Source organism: Etheostoma cragini, chromosome 13 (genome assembly GCF_013103735.1).
Source record: "Etheostoma cragini isolate CJK2018 chromosome 13, CSU_Ecrag_1.0, whole genome shotgun sequence".
NCBI lineage: Eukaryota > Metazoa > Chordata > Actinopteri > Perciformes > Percidae > Etheostoma > Etheostoma cragini.
In genome coordinates this window covers 25,969,603-25,971,035 of record NC_048419.1, presented here as the reverse complement: position 1 = coordinate 25,971,035, position 1,433 = coordinate 25,969,603, and the positions used below count along the sequence as shown (strand labels likewise).

At 49.4% G+C, this 1,433-nt stretch overlaps 1 protein-coding gene across 1 annotated transcript in view; it reads left to right on the top strand.

Moving 5' to 3' along the window:
- Positions 1 to 1,433, top strand: part of LOC117956049 (arf-GAP with Rho-GAP domain, ANK repeat and PH domain-containing protein 1) — a 31,475-nt gene that overhangs the window by 26,390 nt on the left and 3,652 nt on the right. The window contains exons 20-21 of the mRNA XM_034890891.1: positions 780 to 825; positions 1,048 to 1,368. Of these exons, the coding sequence (XP_034746782.1) occupies positions 780 to 825; positions 1,048 to 1,368 (367 nt within the window). The remainder of the gene's footprint in view (positions 1 to 779; positions 826 to 1,047; positions 1,369 to 1,433) is intronic.

The window sequence follows — 1,433 nt, the reverse complement described above, 5'->3', positions numbered from 1 at the left end:
GGGGGGCTACAACAGCGGAAGACCCCCCAGGTACACCTCATCTCCACTACAAATAGGAACAAGAGGCCACAATCTGCAAGAGCTCACCCAAATTGGACAGTTGAAGACTGGAACAATGTTCCTGGTCTGATGAGTCTGGTTTCTGTTGAAACCTTCAGATGGTGGAGTCAGAATGAGAACCTGGATCCATCATGCCTTGTTACCATTGTTCAGGCTGGTGGTGGTGGTGGTGGTGTAATGGTGTGGGGGAGGTTTTCTTGGCACACTTAAGGCCCCTTAGTGCCATTGGGCCTGGTTTAAGTGCCCCGGCCTACCTGAGTCTGGTTCCTGACCATGTCCATCCCTTTATGGCCCCCATGTCCCGTCCTCTGATGGCTCCTTCCAGCAGGATAATAAACCATGGCACAAAGCTCTCATCATTTACAACTGGTTTCTTCAACATGACGATGAGTTCACTGGACTAACATGGCCCCCCCAGACACCAGATCTCAACCCAATAGAGCATCTTTGAAATGTGGTGAACGGGAGCTTCGTTCCCTGGATGTGATCCCACAAATCTCCATCACCTGCAAAAATTAAGTAGAATTAAGGCAGTTCTGATGGCGAAAGGGGGTCAAACACAGTCTTAGTAGGGTGGTCCTAATAATAATCCTATAGAGGTGTGTATATTCCATCTCTGTGTATTCTGTCAGAATGTGTTGAATAAAACTGAAGAGACAAACGGTTTAAATGAACTTCCTGTTATCAGAAGATTTAAAATCTGAAATTCTTCTTTTCAGAAATGGGTCCATCTGAAAACATCATCACCATGGTGACGGCAGACAGGTGACGATGTACACTGTCTGTCTCTAAACTGTCTGTCTCTCTGTCTCTAAACTGTCTGTCTGAGTTGGTGGGTTAATTGGTTAGAGGGTTGGTTGGTTGGTTTAAAGGGTTTCCTGACCTGTGGTGGTTTTCCCATTAGTTAGCGGGTTAATTAGTTAGTTGTGAGTTAGTAAATGAGTAAGTTAGTTAGCAGGTTTCCTGACCTGTGGTGTTCCCCATCAGGAACGTTGCATTGCGGTTCGAGGAGCAGCACAGCTGCCAATCCTGGTTCAGCCGCCTGCAGAGAGCTCTGACCAATCAGAGAGCGGCTCCCCTGGCTGCCAATCAGAGCCCAGCTCGTCGGTCTCTGTACCCAGTGATGTCACGGGGTTTGGTCCCGACGGCCGTGGAGCGCTGCATCTCCCACATCACCGCCCACGGTCGGTTTATCATTCCCCCCTTTCATCAGCCTCTCATTCCCCCTGATCTCCCCCTGTTCTTCCATCACTCTCATTCCCCGCTGCTCTTAAATGAGACTCTCATTCCCCTCACTCTTATATCAGTGTCTCATTCCCCCTGCTCTGGTGTCTCCCCCTCTCATTCCCCGTTCTCTGGCGTCTCCCCCTCTC